Below are 21026 nucleotides of genomic sequence, written 5' to 3'. Positions count from 1 at the left end.
AATCATTCTAAATTCTTGTTTTTGTACTGTTCTTTTATTTTTTGTTTTTACTTATGAACCATTGCGTGAATACATATTTCGGAAGGCAAAAGCTTTTATTCATTTTTTGTGTGTTTACGATTACTTGAAATAAAAATATAATTATTATAATTTATTGTATGGTGTTTAATATTTTATCTAGAAATAATTTCCGTTGTGTCTCTTTGAAGCTCGCTTATATAACAATTGCCCTTACAAGCAGATTAGTCACTTACATTAAGTTTCATGCTTGCAAAAAGCGGTTAGCCTTAATTTATATGATCTTTAAATGTCTGCCACCCAGCCTACCATTAATCTGAAAACAAGCACATAGTGCCTATTAACGGGTAACAGTTTCACCAGAATACTTTATCCGAGTTGCAGCGGTAGCTAGCAACCTAGTAAGATTGTCCTTTAGTGAGATTCACTAGAGCAGTGGTTCGCAACCGGGGGTAAGCGTACCCCAGGGGGCATGCGAGTCCCTCGCAAGGGGTACATGAGGTTCCAAAACTAGATTCAGTTTACAGCTTTATAACTTGCTTCTGACTCGGTTCCAACATTTTTCTTACAATCAGATACCCCACTATACATATTTTGAGACCCAACTTCCAAAAATTCCGTTTTCAGCGACGTGCTGGTAGCCGCAAGGTCTCGTTAAAATCGCTCTTTGTTCATTTTATTTCCGCCCTCGGCCGTTTAGGTCCCTTGCAGGTTGACCAAGACCAGTATCTTGTCATTTGTTGAAACACAAAATGGTTGTAAACGAGAATGGATAGATCCCTGATTAGGAGTAACAAGCACCTCCTAGAACCTCTAGCTAAGAAGCAGAAATGTGACAAATCATGTTCGGTCAAAGTGCGTCAGTACTTGTCCAAATACTTACGATTTTGCATTACAAAGTCTGACCCCATGAATATTCCATAAAACCTAGGCGCATTAATTGACATCTCAGCACTTCATCCTTCTCATGTCGGGAAGCCCATAGAGTTTTCCAAGTGTCAACTATTCAGAGTTTCTAGTAGAATAATCGTGATAATCTGAATTACATCGATAAAAATTTCTTAAATACTGAGGAGACATTTAAAACCTGGTTAACCTAGGTTAACCTGTCACAGGTTAACCTAGATTAACCTGTTAACCTGGTTAACCTACCCTGGTCTTTTTAAAACCGTGTACACAAAAATTAAAATCTGTTGAGACTTAGTACAATCAATATTCAAATTATCTAAATCTCTAAAACAATCTTCAGTACTATCGCACGCAAAATAATCACAAAATGTTCTAATTGTCGTATTCTGCATAATCTGGGCCCTTTTCACATGACTAGAAACATTATTTGCATGCAATAAACAACCATACACTAAATAAGGATGAACAATTGAATAATAAATTGCTTTCAGAACATGTAGAGGAAAAAAACTGGGAAATCTTCTTAAAATACCAACTCTGCGATCCACCTTTGAAGATATAACTTTGCAATGATGAATCTAGCTGAAGTTTACATCAAAATAAAATCCTAGATGTCTACATTGAAAAACCTGAGTAATGGAAATACCTTGTGAAAGAAAACTATGACTATTAGTTACAACTTTACCAACGTGACTAAAAATCATAAAGTTAGTCTTCTCAATATTCACTGCAAGAAAACAATGCTTTTTGAACTGAGATAAATTCTCCAGATTTGTATTAGTTTTCTCTAAAAGATCATCAGTAGACTTTGTATTCACTGTAAGCGCTGTGTCATCTGCGAAGGATGTATTTACGGCATCAGCAAGGTAAAAACGCATTGTATCCACACATATCAAAAACAGTAAAGGTCTTAATACAGAACCTTGTGGCACTCCACTATTTACATTGAAGGCTTTCCCTACCACATATCTCTCATAACTTTAACAGACATCCCATGCAGCCATCGATGTACTATTTTCTTGTATATCAAGCCGAGGCCAGAACAGCTAAAAAAGGCTGGAAACCTGATTTCAGTGCTATTCTCATGTTTTAAAGTAGCAGAACTTAAAACATTTCGGTGGCTATTTTTATAGCTCCCAAGCGGCTATCTTTGAGGCTGTTTGTAATTTCCCCCTTTGGAAGCTATTATAATCATTGGTTAACAAATATTTTATTTACCTGCTTTTCCATTTATTTTGCTGCAGAAGGTCTGAAGCTTATAATGTGGTCATTTCAGGTTCTAATTTATTTGTAGTGTCACCACAAGTCAGCGATTCAGGCTTTGGCTCCTAAGAATCGTAGAATAATGTCACTGGCTTAAAATTGCTCTGGCATAATATTATCAGCACCAGGAGCCCAGGCTTCATCTAGGCCCCAGCATTCCGCACGCGGTAGGTTTGTATGCATTTGGGTCTTTACTTATTTATCAGCATAATCATCGCGTTATTCTGAAACTTGAAACTGTGAAGTGTCAAATCCGTAATTTCAATTGAATGAAGAAATTATAGCTTGAATTGACGTCCTCCTTCCTGTTAATGCATCGAAAGATCATTCCATTTTAAAGAATTCTTTTCGTCTGGAACTCGTTGTGATTCTCACTGTTCCTCTTCTTGAAGAAACTTGAAGGGCTATGTCTGGGCACTCGTTCTCCAGCACTCCACACACGGTAGGCTTGTATACATTTTATTGTCTAGTTATTTTATACATTTGATTCTCTAGTTGATTCTTTTCTTCTTCTTATTGGTCACAGACCAGTCTTGTTTTCCAGATTCTTTTCATTGCTTAGCCACTAGAATGATGCTCCAATTCCAAGGTCATTGGCAAGATTTAAAATTCAGACAGAAGGATAAAACAGTCTCTAATCCATTAAAAACAGATACTTCCCCATGAATCCATTGATGGATACCGTTTCTTTCAATCAGTAATGGTCTAGATCTGTGATATCCGAAGTATTGTGCAGGCCCTACTAGGGGGGGGGGTGGCAATATTTTGGAGGGTCATGGGCAGGACGTGCATCCTTCGGCTAACTATGACGTCACATGGTCATATTTATTTCAAGAGCAAAACAGATACATGATAGTATTACAATGACGTACTGCACTGTAATGCAATGAGGGCATGCATTTTATAAAATGTGTTTTATACCCGTAAAGAAAATTTTATTAGCATAAAATATGCCTAGTAGACGACTCGATAAAAAGTTTTTTCGGCCTTTTAGGCTTCCTTCAGGTGAACAAACATAAAATTTTGAATGACAAAATTTTAATACATCAAGGGGGCATCAAGGTTTAGAAATGTCTAGGAAGAGTATCATCCAAAAATTATTTAAGAACCACTCGTCTAAATTGATATTATTCCTTATATAAAAGGGTTTCTCCATTCCTCAACGCCTCGCTCTTAACGCTAAAGCTTTTTGTTTAAAAAGTAGAGTTTTGAGAAAGAGTCAAACTTCAGCGTAAAGAGTGAGGCGTTGAGGAAGGAACAGCCCCTTTCATATACAGAGTAGTTTCTATTCCTTTTAAGTTTTAATGTCGCTCCTTACTTTCAGCTAAAAAAAATCTTTTTATTCAATTTCTGAACGTTTTTGAATTAATGCAGGTTTGAATTTTGGCTCACTGTGCACGAATAATTAAAAAGAAATTTGAAGATAATTTCTTAAACCACATTGACCTGCCATAACATAAAGAAAGAAAACGATCGAAAATGTGGTTTTTAAAGGCCAAATGAAAATAATGAAGAAATCAGGAGACTCAGTTCTCGAATTTATTCAATTGCTGCTTCCTCTGTTTGAGGAAAAGTTTTTTTTTCTTTTGTTTCTCAGTTGTTCGTTAGTATTCATCGATGGCAGTTCATGTTTTTTGGATTTTGTGTAAATCGCAGATATTGTGAGCAACTCGCTTTACTGTTATTAGGTATTTGATTTCAATTTTTTTAATTTTTGGTCTTTTATTTAACTTTTTGGTGTTTTTTTTTCATTGGTTTTGTTGCACTTTCCACCTTTGTTTTTTGCTTTTTGCTTTTCCCTTGATTATATTATTTTGTTCGCGCTGAGGAAGAGAGGTAGTTGGTCTCTCAAAATATTCTTTTTCTGTGTTTTCTTCAGTATTATCGTTTGGCCTTTAAAAACCCGCCTTCTCGTGATCGTTTTCTTTCTTTATGTTAAAGGAATTAGCATATGTATTTTACTTTTTTGGCTAAATAATTTCGGAAAATTTCGATCGGATGACTTTGAGAAAAAGGGGCTTAGTTGCCCTCCAATTTTTTTGGGTTTCTTAAAAAGGGCACTAGAAATTCTAATTTTATTTACGAACGTTTTTATTAATCTACTAGCTGTTGGGGTGGCGCTTCGCGCCACCCCAACACCTAGTTGGTGGGGCGCTTCGCGCGCGTAAGTCGTTACGCGCCATTGTAGCGGTGTCCCTGTGTCCCACCTGTGAATAGAGATAGATATAAATATATATTTTTAACTACGTAAAACATGCGAATATACAACATTCTTCGCTGTCCCATTGTCTGTGCATATAAATAGCATTTATATTCCCTGTGTCCCGGTCGTCATTTGTGTCCTGGTGTCCCAGTTTGTATTTTCTCTTTGAGTGTCCCGGTCGTCATTTATATTCCCTGTGTCCCAGTGTCCCGGTCGTCATTTGTGTCCCGGTGTCCCGGTCTGTAATTTCTATTCAAACAATCCCTGTGTCTCAGTCGTCAATTATATATCCCGCCTGTGCCCCCGGCGTCCCCGTTGTAGTTGTGTCCCTGCGTCCCGGTCGTCATTTATATTCCCGGTCGTGATTTGTGTCCGGGTGTCCCAGTCTGTAATTTTTCTTTGAGGTTCCTGGTCGTCATTTATATTCCCTCTGTGTCGGTCGTCATTTGTGTCCCGGTCTGTAATTTATTTTTGAGTGTTTTTTCTTTTTAGTTTTTTTTAGTTTTTTTACATTTTTTCAGTTTTTTTTCTTCTTTATTTTTCAGCGTCACTATGAAGTACATATCGCCGAACCTTTGTTTTTTAACTTAAATCTGGTAGGCATTGATGACCTTATCCAAGTCAAAATCCCAAACCCAATCATCATCGCTATCATTTTCAGTTTTGATATGTTTTGACTCTCGCTTTCCAGGTGGATTTTCATCTAACTGCGCGGTTTTGCGTTCTTTAGCCGCAAGCCTGTTTTCTTGCTGTTCTTGTGATTCCTCGGCACGCTTTCTTTTCTTACTTTCTCTATCAGCTGCAAGCCTGTTTTCTTGCTGTTCTTGTGATTCCTCGGCACGCTTTCTTTTCTTACTTTCTCTATCAGCAGCAAGTTTTTTGGCATAAACTCTTTGAGCAGCTTCCTCGGCTGTTGCCATTGTAGGTTCTTCAGTCATTTTACAATTAAACATTTTTCCGTGAACGCATGTCTTAAATACCATTAATGACGTCACCGTCATAGCAAAAATGACGACAACTAACTTCATGACGTCAGTCGACACAGAAACATGACGTCACCTGATCCACAGACAGACACACAGACAGACAACTTATTTTTATATATGTAGATAGATATATATATAAATAAGTTGTCTGTGTGTGTGTGTGTCTGTCGAGTGACGTCATGTTTGTGCGTCGACTGACGTCATGTTTTCGACTGACGAAATTACAGACCGGGACATCGGTACACAAATGACAACCGGGACACCGGCACATAGGGAATATAAATGACGACCGGGACACTCAAAGAGAAAGCGACCGGGACACAAGAAATGTTCGATTAGCAGTCACCATCAACAAAGCACCGGGACACAAATGACGACCGGGACACAGGGAGTATAAACGACGACCAGGACATAAGTAAAAAAAAACTAAATAAACTAAAAAAAAGGTAAAAACTACAAAAAACTAAAAAGAAAAAAAAAAACTAAAAACTAATAAAAAAATAAAAAAGCTAAAAAACTAAAAAAACTAAAAAAGAAAAAAAAATTAAAAAAGGAAAAAAATGAAAAATAAAGGAGAAAAACAAAACAAAAAAAATAAAAAGAAAAAAAACTAAAAAAAAAGGGGGAAAAACACAAAAATTTATTTCATCATATACCATTTCAAAAACGAATGTATATACAGACCGGGACACCGGGATAAAAATGACGACCGGGACACAGGGAATATAAATGACGACCGGGACACTCAAAGAGAAATCATAGACTGGGACACCGGGACACAAATGACGACCGGGACACAGGGAATATAAATGACGACCGGGACACAGGGACACAACTACAACGGGGACGCCGGGGGGCACAGGGGGATATATAAATGACGACGGGGACACAGGGAATGTTCGATTAGCAATCACCATCAACAAAGCCCAAGGGCAATCATTAGAATCATGAGGTATAACTAAAAAAAATAAAAAAAAGGTAACAAACTAAAAACTAAAAAAAGACCAATTCAAAAACGAATGTATATACAAACCGGGACACCGGGACACAAATGACGACCGGGACACAAGGAATATAAATGACGCCCGGGACACTCAAAGAGAAATCACAGACTGGGACACCGGGACACAAATGACGACCGGAACACAGGGAATATAAATGACGACCGGGACACAGCTACAACGGGGACGCCGGGGGGCACAGGGGGATATATAAATGACGACGGCGACACAGGGAATGGTCGATTAGCAATCACCATCCATGCCACACACGCGCCACCATGGGGTGGCGTGAAGCGCCACCCCAACAGCTAGTAATAAATATAAGTAACTTACGAATTAGCTTATGTACCAGGCTTCTATATTCGTATATTTTTATTAGGTGCATTAGGGGGTTTGCCCCCTAGTCAATACCTCGCTCTTTACGCTAAAGTTCAAATCTTGTTCCAATTCTTTAAGAGTGACTCCTTAATCACGAAGGCTGTTTAATTAGAAGAAATAGCTCATATGAAAGTACTAAGAAAGACTTTAGTGTGAAGAGTGAGGTATTGACTAGGATGCGAACCCCCCTCATATACGTAATAGTTTCTGTTCCTTTAAGATTTGATGTTGTTCTTTACTTTCAGTTGAAAAATCTTGTTTTTTTTATTTAGTTTCTTATCGTTTTTTTAAATAATGCTGGGAAATACGGTGCCCCCTTCATAGCATTGCCCTTTCTCCTTCTTTAAAACTTCCTTCATGGAAAGATTTTCCCAAGTAACCCCCGAATCCTCCCCTCTTCCAGAACAATCCATCCCATAAAAACGTCCGTATGCTTCCCAATAAAAGAAACTCATTTTTAAAATATATATAAGTTTCATCAAGATCAGTTATACCCATCAAAAGTTACGAGCCTGAGAAAATTTGCCTCATTTCAGAAAATAGAGGGAAACACCCCTTAAAAGTCATACAATCTTAACGAAAATCACACCATCAGATTCAGCGTATCAGAGAACCTTAGTGTAGAAGTTTCAAGCTCCTATCTACAAAAATGTGGAATTTTGCCTTTTTGCCAGAAGACTGATCACGGATGCGTGTTTATTTGTTTTTTGTTTTGTTTTTTCCCAGGGGTGATCGTATCAACTGAGTGACCAAAAAAATTGGAGGGCACCTAGGCCCCCTCCCACGCTCGTTTTTTCCCAAAAGTTGCCAGATCAATATTCTGAGATAGCCATTGTATTCACCATAGTCGAAAAACCTAATAACTATGTCTTTAGGGACGACTTACTCCCCTACAGTCCCCGTGGGAGGGGCTGCAAGTTACAAACTTTGACCTGTGTTTACATATAGTAATGGTTACTGGGAAGTGTAAAGACGTTTTCAGGGGGATTTTTTGTGTTAAGGGGGGAAATTTGAGGGGGTTACGTGGGAGGATATTTCCATAGAGAAACTTGTCATGGGGGAAGAGAATTTCAATGAGGGGGGCACAGGGTTTTCTAGCATTGTTTGGAAAAAACAATGAAAAAATAAATATGAAAAGTTTTTTCAACTGAAAGTAAGGAGCAGCATTAAAACTTAAAACGAACAAAAATTATTACGCATATGAGTGGTTTACCTCCTCGTTATACCACACTCTTTACACTAAAGTATTTTTAGTAATTTCAACTATTTATTCTACGACCTTTGTGATTCAGAGGTCATTCTTAAGGAATTGCGACAAAATTTAAGCTTTAGGGTAAAGAGCGAGGTATCGACAAGGGTTGAACCCCCTCATACACGCAATAAAAACATATGAATATAGAAGTTTGTTACGTAATTAATTCGTAAGTTACGTATATTTTTTACCAATGAAAACGTTTGTAAAAAATTAAAAGTTCTAGTTGCTTTTTTAAGTAATCAAAAAATTGGAGGGCAACTAGGCCTCCTCCCTCGCTCTTTTTTCTCAAAATCTTCCGATTAATTGCAATTAATTACTATGCAAATTTCGTTTTAATTATTTATGTGCGGAGAGCCAAGATCAAAACATGCATTAATTCAAAAACGTCCGTATATGAAAGGGGCTTTTCCTCCTCAACGCCCCGCTCTTTGCGCTAAAGTTTCTTACTGTTTTAAAAATAGAGTTAGGAGAAAGAGTCAAACTTTAGCGTAAAGAGCAGGGCGTTGAGGAGGTTTTTTGTGTGTTTAGAGAATGGTTAAATTTTACTACTGCAAGCCAACAAAAAAGTATGTTTTTCCATCAATTCAGTAGATGTAAAATGTAAAGAGTTATAATTGTGTTTATTAATAAAGTAAACAAAAAAAAATAGCTTATAAGAAGATAAAAAAGACCTCCACAACTGATCCAAAGATTATGGGTAACTTATCTCATTATACGGTTGAAAAGTGGTGCACTCACTTTCTATAATCCATTTGAGATCTATAAGCTACACAATCCATCATAATTATCAGTGCTCAGATCATTCTTATTTCACAAAGGTGTGATATTCACTTTCCTACTATTCTTATCTATGAGACATGGGAGAAAGTGAGTGCGTAATAAAAGGTAATAAAAAGGTAATAAAAGGTAAAGGTCGTGGACAAAAAAATCATCAACACTAACTAGCACTTGGCCACACTTGGCATTTTCCAAGCTTTGTAACTATTATTCTACGAGGAAGTGAGATCAGATACTTATTACTACTCTTATCTTATCAACTACGCAAATTAAACTAATTATGCTTATCATTACACTGAAAAATTGCCAAGTTTTACGAAACGCTAGATGTCGTTGAGGTGTATGTGCGGACACTAGTGCCAGTTTATACTCGCTAAATTAATCCTGGATTATGAGTATAAAAAGTTTTAAGTTTTAAGTTGTTCCAACCCCTTGTATTACGCAACATATCGCATTCTGATATCTGAAACATACATTAGGGGGAAAATGTTTTCGTAAATTCTTATAAAAACTAAAGCAAACAAAACAAAATGGAAATGAAAGTTTAAATAAACGTTTTATAAAGTTTTTAATTAAAATAAAAACAAGTTTTTTAACTGCAAGTAAGGAGCGAGTATAAACGTATATGAAAGAGGTTGTCCCCTCCTCGACGCCTCGTTCTGTACATTAGAGTTTGACTCTTTCTCACAACTCCGCTTTTTAAAACAATAAAAAACTTTAGCTTAAAGAGCGAGGTGTTGAGGAGGGGACAACCCCTTTCATATACGGAATAATTTCTGTTCGTTTTAAGTTTTAATGTCACTCCTTACTTGCAGTTAAATAAATTTGTTTTGTTTTTTCACTTAATTTCTGAACGTTTTTGATTTAATTCATGTTTTGATTTTGGCTCACTGGGCGTGAATAATTAAAAAAAAAATTTAATTGATTTTTTGGCTAAATGGCTTTCTCATAGTTTTGATCGGGAGATTCTGATAAAAAAAAGGAGTGGGAGAAGAGACTAGTTGCCCTCCAATTTTTTGGTTACTTAAAAAGGCAACTAGAGACTTTTTTACGAACGTTTTTATTAGTAATCTATCTATATAAAAATAAGTTGTTTGTATGTTATGTCTGTTACACTATGTCTGTTACGCCAGATTATATCTATATATATAAAAGCTAGCTGTTGGGGTGGCGCTTCGTGCCACCCCAACACCTAGTTGGTGGGGGCGTGGAGAAAACTGTTGTCCAGTTTTGTGAAAATTGTCCATGGAGAAAACAATCCGTATTCAGATATATACCTCATTATTCTAATGATTGTCCTTGAGCTTTGTTGATGGTGATTGCTAATCGAACATTCCCTGTGTCCCGGTCGTCATTTATATATCCCCCCTGTGCCCCCCGGCGTCCCCATTGTAGTTGTGTCCCTGTGTCCCGGTCGTCATTTATATTCCCTGTGTCCCGGTCGTTATTTGTGTCCCGGTGTCCCAGTCTGTAATTTCTCTTTGAGCGTCCCGTTCGTCATTTATATTCCCTGTTTCCCGGTCGTCATATGTGTCCCGGTGTCCCGGTGTCCCGGTCTGTAATTTTGTCAGTCGACAAACATGACTTCAGTCGATAAACAACTTCATGATGGAATAATGCTCAATCCTCATAATGACGTCAGTCGACAAACATGACATCAGTCGACACACAAACATGACGTCAGTCTACAGACATACAACTTATTTTTATATATATAGTTTCTTTTTTAGTTCTTCTTTTTTTAGTTTTGCAGCTTTTTTAGTTTTTTTAGCTTTTTTTTTTTTAGTTTATTACCTTTTTATGGCACTTGGTATTAACCAAGTGACATATAGCAATCGCAAATTCTGTCGGTCAATGTTCATTCTAACATTGACAGTTGGAAAAATCTTCACGTGCCAAGCATGCTAAAGCTCAACAATTTATAATAAACTTCAAAATTTTAAGTATCTGTTTTAAGGTTTTCGAATTACTTAAATCTATTGTCAAAATATTTTGAAATATTTATGCAATTCCCAGTTTTTACATTTTTAGTTTCAGTTTTCTTTTTCTTCTTTATTTTTCAGACGTAAATACATATCGCCGAACCTTTGTTTTTTTTAACTAAAATCTGGTAGGCATTGATGACCTTATCCAAGTCAAAATCCCAAACCCAATCATCATCGCTATCATTTTCAGTTTTGATACGTTTTGACTCTCGCTGTCCAGGTTGATCTTCATCTAATTGCGCGGTTTTGCGTTCTTTACCCGCAAGCCTTTTGGCATTAACTCTTTGAGCAGCTTCCTCGGCTGTTTCTTCTGTTGTAGGATTTAGTAACATTCTATCTTTTTCAATGTTTTTCAATTTGTTAATGTTCATTCTAACATTGACAGTTAGAGAAATCTCCACGTGCCAAGCTTGATAAAGCTCAACAATTTATAATGAACCTCAAGGTTCAGTATCTTTTTTAAGGTTTTCAAATTACATTAATCTATTGTCAAAATATTTCGAAATATTTATGCAATTCCCAGTTTTTACATTTAAACCCTCAACACAAAAATACATACAACTTATTTTTATATGGATAGAAGATATAATCTGCCGTAACAGACAAGGTGTAACATAACACACAGACAACTTATTTTTATATATATAGATATAATCTGGCGTAACAGACATAGTGTAACAGACGTAACACACCTACAACTTATTTTTATATCTAGATATAAGAAGATAGATAGAAGATAGATAGATTCAGATCTATACCGCATTTTTCTAACGATTGCCCTTGAGCTTTGTTTATGGTGATTGCTAATCGAACATTCCCTTTGTCCCCGCCGTCATTTATATATCCCCCTGTGCCCCCGGCATCCCCGTTGTAGTTGTGTCCCTGTGTCCTGGTCGTCATTTATATTCCCTGTGTCCCGGTCGTCATTTGTGTCCCGGTATCCCAGTCTGTAATCTCTCTTTGAGTGTCCCGGTCGTCATTTATATTCTCTCTGTCCCGGTGACCCGGTCGTCATTTGTGTCCCGGTCTCCCGGTCTGTAATTTCTCTTTGAGTGTCCCGGTCGTCATTTATATTCCCTGTGTCCCGGTCGTCATTTGTGTCCCGGTGTCCCGGTCTGTAGTGTCATCTCATTAGGATGACATATACAAAGCCTTATATACTTATAATGACGTCAAATGCAAACCCACAAACAAACAAACATGCATGTATACAATTTATTTTTATATATATAGATACAGTTTCTTCTTTAGTTTTTTTTCTTTTTTAGTTTTTCTTTTTTTTAGTTTCTTCTTTTCATTGATTTGTTTTCTTCAATTTGTCAACGTTCATTCTAACATTGACACTTGGAAAAATCTTTACGTGCCAAACATGCTAAAGCTCCAACAATTTATATTAAACCTCAAATTTGGGGTATCTGTTTTAAGGTTTTCGAATTACTTTAATCTATTGTCAAAATATATTGAAATATTTTTGCAATTCCCAGTTTTTTTTAGTTGTTTCTTTTTTTTAGATTTTTAGCTTTTTTTTAGTTTTTTCTTTTTAGTTTTTTATCTTCTTTATTTTTTTACGTTTTTTCTTTTTAGGTTTTTTCTTTTTTTAATTTTTTTAATTTTTTTTTTGGTTTTTTCTTTTTAGTTTTTTTTTGTTTTTTACCATTTTTCTTTTTTCGAATTACTTTAATCTATTGTCAAAATATTTCGAAATATTTATGCAATTTCCAGTTTTTACATTCTAGTTTGTTTTCTTTTTTATATATAGAAGATATAATTTGGCGTAACAGACAAAGTGTTACAGACATAACAGACAGACAACTTATTTTTATTTCGCGCCACCCCAACACCTAGTTGGTGGGGGCGCTTCGCCCCCCCCAAGCGTCCCACTGTGTCCCACCTGTGAATATAGATAGATATACATATATTTTTAACTACGTAAAACTTGCGAATATACAACATTCTTGGCTGTCCCATTGTCTGTGCATATAAATAGATTGTCAGGTTTACCGACTCTTGAACATGCAACATATAATTGTCCATGGGAAAAACAATCTGTTTTCAGATCTATACCTTATTATTCTAATGATTGCCCTTGAGCTTTGTTGATGGTGATTGCTAATCGAACATTCCCTGTGTCCCCGTCGTCATTTATATATCCCACTGAACCCCGGCGTCCCCGTTGTTATTGTTTCCCTGTGTCCCTGATTGCTAATCGAACATTCCTTGTGTCCCGGTCGCTTTCTCTTTGAGTGTCCCGGTCGTCATTTACATTCCCTATTGTGTCCCTGTGTCTCACCTGTAAATATATATATATATATACTAGCTGTTGGGGTGGCGCTTCGCGCCACCCCAACACCTAGTTGGTGGGGGCGCTTCGCGCACCCCCCAAGCCCCCCCGCGCGCGTAAGTCGTTACGCGCCATAATAGTTACGCGCCATTGTAGTTGTGTCCCTATGTCCCACCTGTGAATATATATATATATATATATATATATATATATATATATATATATATATATATATATATATATATATATATATATATATATATATATATATATATATATATATATATATATATATATATATATATATATATATATATATGGTTTTAACTACGTAAAACTTGCGAATATACAACATTCTTTGCTGTCCCATTGTCTTTGCATATAAATAGATTGTCAGGTTTACCGACTCTTGAACATGCAACATATAATGGTCCATGGGAAAACAATCTGTATTCAGATCTATACCTCATGATTCTAATGATTGCCCTTGAGCTTTGTTGATGGTGATTGCTAATCGACCATTCCCTGTCCCGGTGTCCCGGTCGTCATTTATATCCCCCTGTTTCCCCCGGTGTCCCCGTTGTAGTTGTGTCCCTGTGTCCCGGTCGTCATTTATATTCCCTGTGTCCCGGTCGTCATTTGTATCCCGGTGTCCCGGTCTGTATATACATTCGTTTTTTAGTTTTGTTTTTCTCCTTTATTTTTTTCCTTTTTTTTCTTTTTTAGTTTATTTAGATTTTTAGATTTTTTAGTTTTTTTATTAGTTTTTAGTTTTTTTTTTGTAGTTTTTACCTTCTTTTTAGTTTTGTTAGTTTTTTTTTTACTTATGTCCTGGTCGTCATTTGTACTCCCTGTGTCCCGGTGCTTTGTTGATTGCTAATCGAACATTCCTTTTGTCCTGGTCGCTTTCTCTTTGAGTGTCGTCATTTATTTTTTTCTTTTTTAGTTCTTTTAGTTGTTACCTTTTTTAGTTTTTTTTTAGTTTTTTAGATGAAAATTTTTTTTAGTTTTTTCCTTTTTTTCTTTTTAGTTTTTTATTGGTTTTTACCTTTATTTTAGCTTATTTTTCAGTTTTTTCCTTTTTTTTAGTTTTTTTTTTATTTTTTATTTTTTTTAGTTTTTTACCTTTTTTTATTTTTTTTATTTTTTTTAGTTTTTTAGCTTTTTTACTTTTTTTATTAGTTTTTAGTTTTTTTTGTAGTTTTTGCCTTTTTTTAGTTTTTTCAGTTTTTTTTTACTTTTTTATTGGTTTTTACCTTTATTTTAGCTTATTTTTCAGTTTTTTCCTTTTTTTTAGTTTTTTTTAGTTTTTAGTTTTTTAGTTTTTTACCTTTTTTTAGTTTTTTTAGTTTTTTTAGTTTTTTAGCTTTTTTATATTTTTTATTAGTTTTTAGTTTTTTTTGTAGTTTTTGCCTTTTTTTAGTTTTTTTTAGTTTTTTAAGGTTTTTTATTAGTTTTTAGTTTTTTTTGTAGTTTTTGCCTTTTTTTAGTTTTTTTCTTTTTAGTTTTTTTGTAGTTTTTACCTTCTTTTTAGTTTTGTTAGTTTTTTTTACTTATGTCCTGGTCGTCATTTATACTCCCTGTGTCCCGGTGCTTTGTTGATTGCTAATCGAACATTCCTTTTGTCCTGGTCGCTTTCTCTTTGAGTGTCGTCATTTATTTTTTTCTTTTTTAGTTCTTTTAGTTTTTACCTTTTTTAGTTTTTTTTAGTTTTTTAGATGAAATTTTTTTTAGTTTTTTCCCTTTTTTTCTTTTTAGTTTTTTATTGGTTTTTACCTTTATTTTAGCTTATTTTTCAGTTTTTTCCTTTTTTTTAGTTTTTTTTTATTTTTTATTTTTTTTTAGTTTTTTACCTTTTTTTAATTTTTTTAGTTTTTTTAGTTTTTTAGCTTTTTTACTTTTTTTATTAGTTTTTAGTTTTTTTTGTAGTTTTTGCCTTTTTTTAGTTTTTTCAGTTTTTTTTTTAGTTTTTTATTGGTTTTTACCTTTATTTTAGCTTATTTTTCAGTTTTTTCCTTTTTTTAGTTTTATTTAGTTTTTAGTTTTTTTTAGTTTTTTACCTTTTTTTAGTTTTTTTAGTTTTTTAGCTTTTTTATTTTTTTTTATTAGTTTTTAGTTTTTTTGTAGTTTTTGCCTTTTTTTAGTTTTTTTAGTTTTTTATTTTTTTTATTAGTTTTTAGTTTTTTTGTAGTTTTTGCCTTTTTTTAGTTTTTTCAGTTTTGACGTCACCTGATCCAGTTTTTTCAGGTGACGTCACCTGATCCACGATCCACAGACAACTTATTTTTATATATATAGATATATATATATATATATATATATATATATATATATATATATATATACTAGCTGTTGGGGTGGCGCTTCGCGCCACCCCAACACCTAGTTGGTGGGGGCGCTTCGCGCCCCCCCCAAGCCCCCCCGCGCGCGTAAGTCGTTACGCGCCATAATAGTTACGCGCCATTGTAGTTGTGTCCCTATGTCCCACCTGTGAATATAGATAGATATATATATATGGTTTTAACTACGTAAAACTTGCGAATATACAACATTCTTTGCTGTCCCATTGTCTTTGCATATAAATAGATTGTCAGGTTTACCGACTCTTGAACATGCAACATATAATGGTCCATGGGAAAACAATCTGTATTCAGATCTATACCTCATGATTCTAATGATTGCCCTTGAGCTTTGTTGATGGTGATTGCTAATCGACCATTCCCTGTCCCGGTGTCCCGGTCGTCATTTACATCCCCCTGTTTCCCCCGGTGTCCCCGTTGTAGTTGTGTCCCTGTGTCCCGGTCGTCATTTATATTCCCTGTGTCCCGGGTCCCGGTCGTCATTTGTATCCCGGTGTCCCGGTCTGTATATACATTCGTTTTTTAGTTTTGTTTTTCTCCTTTATTTTTTTCCTTTTTTTTTCTTTTTTAGCTTATTTAGATTTTTAGATTTTTTAGTTTTTTTATTAGTTTTTAGTTTTTTTTTCTTTTTAGTTTTTTTGTCCCGGTCGTCATTTATATCCCCCTGTTTCCCCCGGGTCGTCATTTATACTCCCTGTGTCCCGGTGCTTTGTTGATTGCTAATCGAACATTCCTTTTGTCCTGGTCGCTTTCTCTTTGAGTGTCGTCATTTATTTTTTTCTTTTTTAGTTCTTTTAGTTTTTACCTTTTTTAGTTTTTTTTAGTTTTTAGTTTTTTTAGTTTTTTACCTTTTTTTAGTTTTTTTAGTTTTTTTTAGTTTTTTAGCTTTTTTATTTTTTTTATTAGTTTTTAGTTTTTTTGTAGTTTTTGCCTTTTTTTTAGTTTTTTTAGTTTTTTAGCTTTTTTATTAGTTTTTAGTTTTTTTTGTAGTTTTTGCCTTTTTTTAGTTTTTTTAGTTTTTTAGCTTTTTTATTTTTTTTATTAGTTTTTAGTTTTTTTTGTAGTTTTTCCCTTTTTTTTCTCTTTGAGTGTCGTCATTTATTAGTTTTTTCCTTTTTTTTTTTAGTTTTTTATTGGTTTTTACCTTTATTTTAGCTTATTTTTCAGTTTTTTCCTTTTTTTTAGTTTTTTTTATTTTTTATTTTTTTTAGTTTTTTACCTTTTTTTAGTTTTTTTAGTTTTTTAGCTTTTTTACTTTTTTTATTAGTTTTTAGTTTTTTTTGTAGTTTTTGCCTTTTTTTAGTTTTTTCAGTTTTTTTTTTTAGTTTTTTATTGGTTTTTACCTTTATAGTTTTTTTAGTTTTTTAGCTTTTTTATTTTTTTTATTAGTTTTTAGTTTTTTTTGTAGTTTTTGCCTTTTTTTAGTTTTTTCAGTTTTGACGTCACCTGATCCAGTTTTTTCAGGTGACGTCACCTGACACATCCATCCATCCATCCACAGACAACTTATTTTTATATATATAGATATATATATATATATATATATATATATATATAAATATATAAATATATATATATATATATATATATATATATATATATATATATATATATATATACTAGCTGTTGGGGTGGCGCTTCGCGCCACCCCAACACCTAGTTGGTGGGGGCGCTTCGCGCCCCCCCCAAGCCCCCCCGCGCGCGTAAGTCGTTACGCGCCATAATAGTTACGCGCCATTGTAGTTGTGTCCCTATGTCCCACCTGTGAATATAGATATATATATATATATATATGGTTTTAACTACGTAAAACTTGCGAATATACAACATTCTTTGCTGTCCCATTGTCTTTGCATATAAATAGATTGTCAGGTTATCCCCCTGTTTCCCCCGGTGTCCCCGTTGTAGTTGTGTCCCTGTGTCCCGGTCGTCATTTATATTCCCTGTGTCCCGCGTCCCGGTCATCATTTGTATCCCGGTGTCCCGGTCTGTATATACATTCGTTTTTTAGTTTTGTTTTTCTCCTTTATTTTTTTCCTTTTTTTTTCTTTTTTAGCTTATTTAGATTTTTAGATTTTTTAGTTTTTTTTATTAGTTTTTAGTTTTTATTTCTTTTTAGTTTTTTTGTCCCGGTCGTCATTTATATCCCCCTGTTTCCCCCGGTGTCCCCGTTGTAGTTGTGTCCCTGTGTCCCGGTCGTTATTTATATTCCCTGTGTCCCGGTCGTCATTTGTATCCCGGTGTACCGGTCTGTATATACATTCGTTTTTTAGTTTTGTTTTTCTCCTTTATTTTTTTCCTTTTTTTTTCTTTTTTAGTTTATTTAGATTTTTAGATTTTTTAGTTTTTTTATTAGTTTTTAGTTTTTTTTTCTTTTTAGTTTTTTTGTAGTTTTTACCTTCTTTTTAGTTTTGTTAATTTTTTTTTTTACTTGTGTCCTGGTCGTCATTTATACTCCCTGTGTCCCGGTGCTTTGTTGATTGCTAATCGAACATTCCTTTTGTCCTGGTCGCTTTCTCTTTGAGTGTCGTCATTTATTTTTTTCTTTTTTAGTTCTTTTAGTTTTTACCTTTTTTAGTTTTTTTTTAGTTTTTAGTTTTTTTAGTTTTTTACCTTTTTTTAGTTTTTTAGTTTTTTAGCTTTTTTATTTTTTTTATTAGTTTTTAGTTTTTTTGTAGTTTTTGCCTTTTTTTTTTAGTTTTTTGTCCTGGTCGCTTTCTCTTTGAGTGTCGTCATTTATTAGTTTTTTCCTTTTTTTTTTTAGTTTTTTATTGGTTTTTACCTTTATTTTAGCTTATTTTTCAGTTTTTTCCTTTTTTTTAGTTTTTTTTTATTTTTTATTTTTTTTAGTTTTTTACCTTTTTTTAGTTTTTTTAGTTTTTTTAGTTTTTTAGCTTTTTTACTTTTTTTATTAGTTTTTAGTTTTTTTTTGTAGTTTTTGCCTTTTTTTAGTTTTTTCAGTTTTTTTTTTAGTTTTTTATTGGTTTTTACCTTTATAGTTTTTTTAGTTTTTTAGCTTTTTTATTTTTTTTATTAGTTTTTAGTTTTTTTTTGTAGTTTTTGCCTTTTTTTAGTTTTTTCAGTTTTGACGTCACCTAATCCAGTTTTTTCAGGTGACGTCACCTGACACATCCATCCACACATCCATCCACACATCCACAGACAGACAACTTATTTTTATATATATAGATATATATATATATATATATATACTAGCTGTTGGGGTGGCGCTTCGCGCCACCCCAACACCTAGTTGGTGGGGGCGCTTCGCGCCCCCCCCAAGCCCCCCCGCGCGCGTAAGTCGTTACGCGCCATAATAGTTACGCGCCATTGTAGTTGTGTCCCTATGTCCCACCTGTGAATATAGATAGATATATATATATGGTTTTAACTACGTAAAACTTGCGAATATACAACATTCTTTGCTGTCCCATTGTCTTTGCATATAAATAGATTGTCAGGTTTACCGACTCTTGAACATGCAACATATAATGGTCCATGGGAAAACAATCTGTATTCAGATCTATACCTCATGATTCTAATGATTGCCCTTGAGCTTTGTTGATGGTGATTGCTAATCGACCATTCCCTGTCCCGGTGTCCCGGTCGTCATTTACATCCCCCTGTTTCCCCCGGTGTCCCCGTTGTAGTTGTGTCCCTGTGTCCCGGTCGTCATTTATATTCCCTGTGTCCCGGGTCCCGGTCGTCATTTGTATCCCGGTGTCCCGGTCTGTATATACATTCGTTTTTTAGTTTTGTTTTTCTCCTTTATTTTTTTCCTTTTTTTTTCTTTTTTAGCTTATTTAGATTTTTAGATTTTTTAGTTTTTTTATTAGTTTTTAGTTTTTTTTTCTTTTTAGTTTTTTTGTCCCGGTCGTCATTTATATCCCCCTGTTTCCCCCGGGTCGTCATTTATACTCCCTGTGTCCCGGTGCTTTGTTGATTGCTAATCGAACATTCCTTTTGTCCTGGTCACTTTCTCTTTGAGTGTCGTCATTTATTTTTTTCTTTTTTAGTTCTTTTAGTTTTTACCTTTTTTAGTTTTTTTTAGTTTTTAGTTTTTTTAGTTTTTTACCTTTTTTTAGTTTTTTTAGTTTTTTTTAGTTTTTTAGCTTTTTTATTTTTTTTATTAGTTTTTAGTTTTTTTGTAGTTTTTGCCTTTTTTTAGTTTTTTTAGTTTTTTAGCTTTTTTATTAGTTTTTAGTTTTTTTTGTAGTTTTTGCCTTTTTTTAGTTTTTTTAGTTTTTTAGCTTTTTTATTTTTTTTATTAGTTTTTAGTTTTTTTTGTAGTTTTTGCCTTTTTTTTCTCTTTGAGTGTCGTCATTTATTAGTTTTTTCCTTTTTTTTTTAGTTTTTTATTGGTTTTTACCTTTATTTTAGCTTATTTTTCAGTTTTTTCCTTTTTTTTAGTTTTTTTTATTTTTTATTTTTTTTAGTTTTTTACCTTTTTTTAGTTTTTTTAGTTTTTTAGCTTTTTTACTTTTTTTATTAGTTTTTAGTTTTTTTTGTAGTTTTTGCCTTTTTTTAGTTTTTTCAGTTTTTTTTTTAGTTTTTTATTGGTTTTTACCTTTATAGTTTTTTTAGTTTTTTAGCTTTTTTATTTTTTTTATTAGTTTTTAGTTTTTTTTGTAGTTTTTGCCTTTTTTTAGTTTTTTCAGTTTTGACGTCACCTGATCCAGTTTTTTCAGGTGACGTCACCTGACACATCCATCCACACATCCATCCATCCATCCATCCACAGACAACTTATTTTTATATATATAGATATATATATATATATAAGCGTAATAAGCGTATATATATATATATATAAGCGTATATATAAGCGCGTAAGTCGTTACGCGCCATATTAGTTACGCGCCATTGTAGTTGTGTCCCTGTGTCCCACCTGTGAATAGAGATAGATATAAATATATGTTTTTAACTACGTAAAACATGCGAATATACAACATTCTTCGCTGTCCCATTGTCTGTGCATATAAATAGATTGTCAGGTTTACTGACTCTTGAACATGCAACATATAATTGTCCATGGGAAAAACGATCCGTATTCAGATCTATACCTCATTATTCTAATGATGTGTCCCTGTGTCCCGGTCGTCATTTATTTTCCCTGTGTCCCAGTCGTCATTTGTGTCCCGGTGTCCCAGTTTATAATTTCTCTTTGAGTGTCCCGGTCGTCATTTATATTCCCTGTGTCCCGGTGTCCCGGTCGTCATTTGTGTCCCGGTGTCCCGGTCTGTAATTTCTATTCGAACAATCCCTGTGTCCCGGTCGTCATTTATATATCCCGCCTGTGCCCCGGCGTCCCCGTTGTAGTTGTTTTCCTGTGTCCCGGTCGTCATTTATATTCCCTGTGTCCCGGTCGTGATTTGTGTCCGGGTGTCCCAGTCTGTAATTTCTCTTTGAGGTTCCCGGTCGTCACTTATATTCCCTCTGTCTCGGTCGTCATTTGTGTCCCGATCTGTAATTTCTCTTTGAGTGTTTTTTCTTTTTAGTTTTTTTTTAGTTTTTTACCTTTTTTCTTTTTTCAGTTTTCTTTTTCTTCTTTATTTTTCAGCGTCACTATGAAGTACATATCAACGAACCTTTGTTTTTTTAACTTAAATC

General features: G+C 34.1%; 1 protein-coding gene across 1 annotated transcript in view; it reads left to right on the top strand.

Annotated features, from left to right (window-relative positions):
• Positions 1–786: 786 nt before the first annotated feature.
• LOC136035059 (neurofilament heavy polypeptide-like) overlaps positions 787–21026 on the top strand; it is a 78996-nt gene continuing 58756 nt past the window's right edge. The window contains exon 1 of the mRNA XM_065716656.1: positions 787–873. Coding sequence (XP_065572728.1) covers positions 787–873 — 87 coding nt within the window. The remainder of the gene's footprint in view (positions 874–21026) is intronic.

The sequence above is a fragment of the Artemia franciscana genome, chromosome 13, assembly GCF_032884065.1.
Source record: "Artemia franciscana chromosome 13, ASM3288406v1, whole genome shotgun sequence".
Lineage (NCBI taxonomy): Eukaryota > Metazoa > Arthropoda > Branchiopoda > Anostraca > Artemiidae > Artemia > Artemia franciscana.
Note: the sequence above shows the minus strand (reverse complement) of the source record. Positions and strands in the feature narration are given on the sequence as shown.